Below are 907 nucleotides of genomic sequence, written 5' to 3'. Positions count from 1 at the left end.
AGGTCTGAAGTGATTGGGGTCTTTGCCGCTCCGGCCCCATTCATTGGCAGCCTGGTCGGCCCTCGAGTCCGCCTCTCCGTGGCCGCTGTCTCCAAACTTGAAAAGGTCTGTGACTCTCTGAGCATTCTCTCTGGCATTGCTGGAAAGGAGGAAGGCAGGCAGGAGATTAATCCGGGGCTGATGAGCAACAGCCCCACCCTCCCTGTCTCTTCTCTTTCCCAGGGATGGCTCTAAGAGGAGCCAAGGAGAGAGGGGTCCATACACTGAGCCCACCTGGACACAGCCCACTCAGCCCGCTGATGCCCTGATGCTGGGTGAACAGCACCCAGAGGGGAGGGTTGGGAGTCGCCCATTCCCACAGCCCTGCTCTGGCTCCATCACCACTCAGACCCCACACTGGGCACAGAGGGGGACGGTGGGCCTGAGGAGGAGGAGGGGCCACGGTCCCTACAGGTCACTTCTCCAGGGCCTACCCCTCCTCATCCCCAAAGGCAGCCCAGCTCTGAGCACCCACCCCTGCACCCCCAGGCCCCAAGTCACCTGATGACTTTAGCAGCCCAGGCGCCCCCAGGGCCCCTCTGTGCAGCATCATAATTCCCGCGGGCGTGGAAGTATTTGTCTGCTCCTTTGTAATTGGCTTCTCTCATGTCAGAGTAGGCTCTCCACATGTCCTTAGCCCCTGGAAGGGAAAGAAAATGATGAGATGAAGGTGATCACATCTTGGCAAAATACAGAAATAAGAAATTTCCTCCCATTGATTCCAAGATTTCATCCTTTGACAGAGTCCTTGGAGATGGTGTTGGCTTGAGGTGAATATTCCTTCTCTTTTCCTCCCTGGTTAATGCGATGAGAATCACACCAGGTGCAAATTTTATTCTGCCTGATTGCATTCCCAGCTCTGTTGCTA

The 907-nt window shown here is 56.0% G+C and overlaps 1 protein-coding gene across 1 annotated transcript in view; it reads right to left on the bottom strand.

Annotated features, from left to right (window-relative positions):
* Nucleotides 1-6: 6 nt before the first annotated feature.
* The window catches only part of LOC124225779 (serum amyloid A protein), a gene marked incomplete at its 3' end in the record, with an annotated part of 1310 nt that continues 409 nt past the window's right edge, over nt 7-907 (bottom strand). Inside the window, exons 2-3 of the mRNA XM_046638432.1 lie at nt 541-679; nt 7-139 (exon numbers count right to left, since the gene is read on the bottom strand). Coding sequence (XP_046494388.1) covers nt 7-139; nt 541-668 — 261 coding nt within the window. The remainder of the gene's footprint in view (nt 140-540; nt 680-907) is intronic.

Source organism: Equus quagga, chromosome 14 (genome assembly GCF_021613505.1).
Source record: "Equus quagga isolate Etosha38 chromosome 14, UCLA_HA_Equagga_1.0, whole genome shotgun sequence".
Classification (NCBI taxonomy): Eukaryota; Metazoa; Chordata; class Mammalia; order Perissodactyla; family Equidae; genus Equus; species Equus quagga.
Note: the sequence above shows the minus strand (reverse complement) of the source record. Positions and strands in the feature narration are given on the sequence as shown.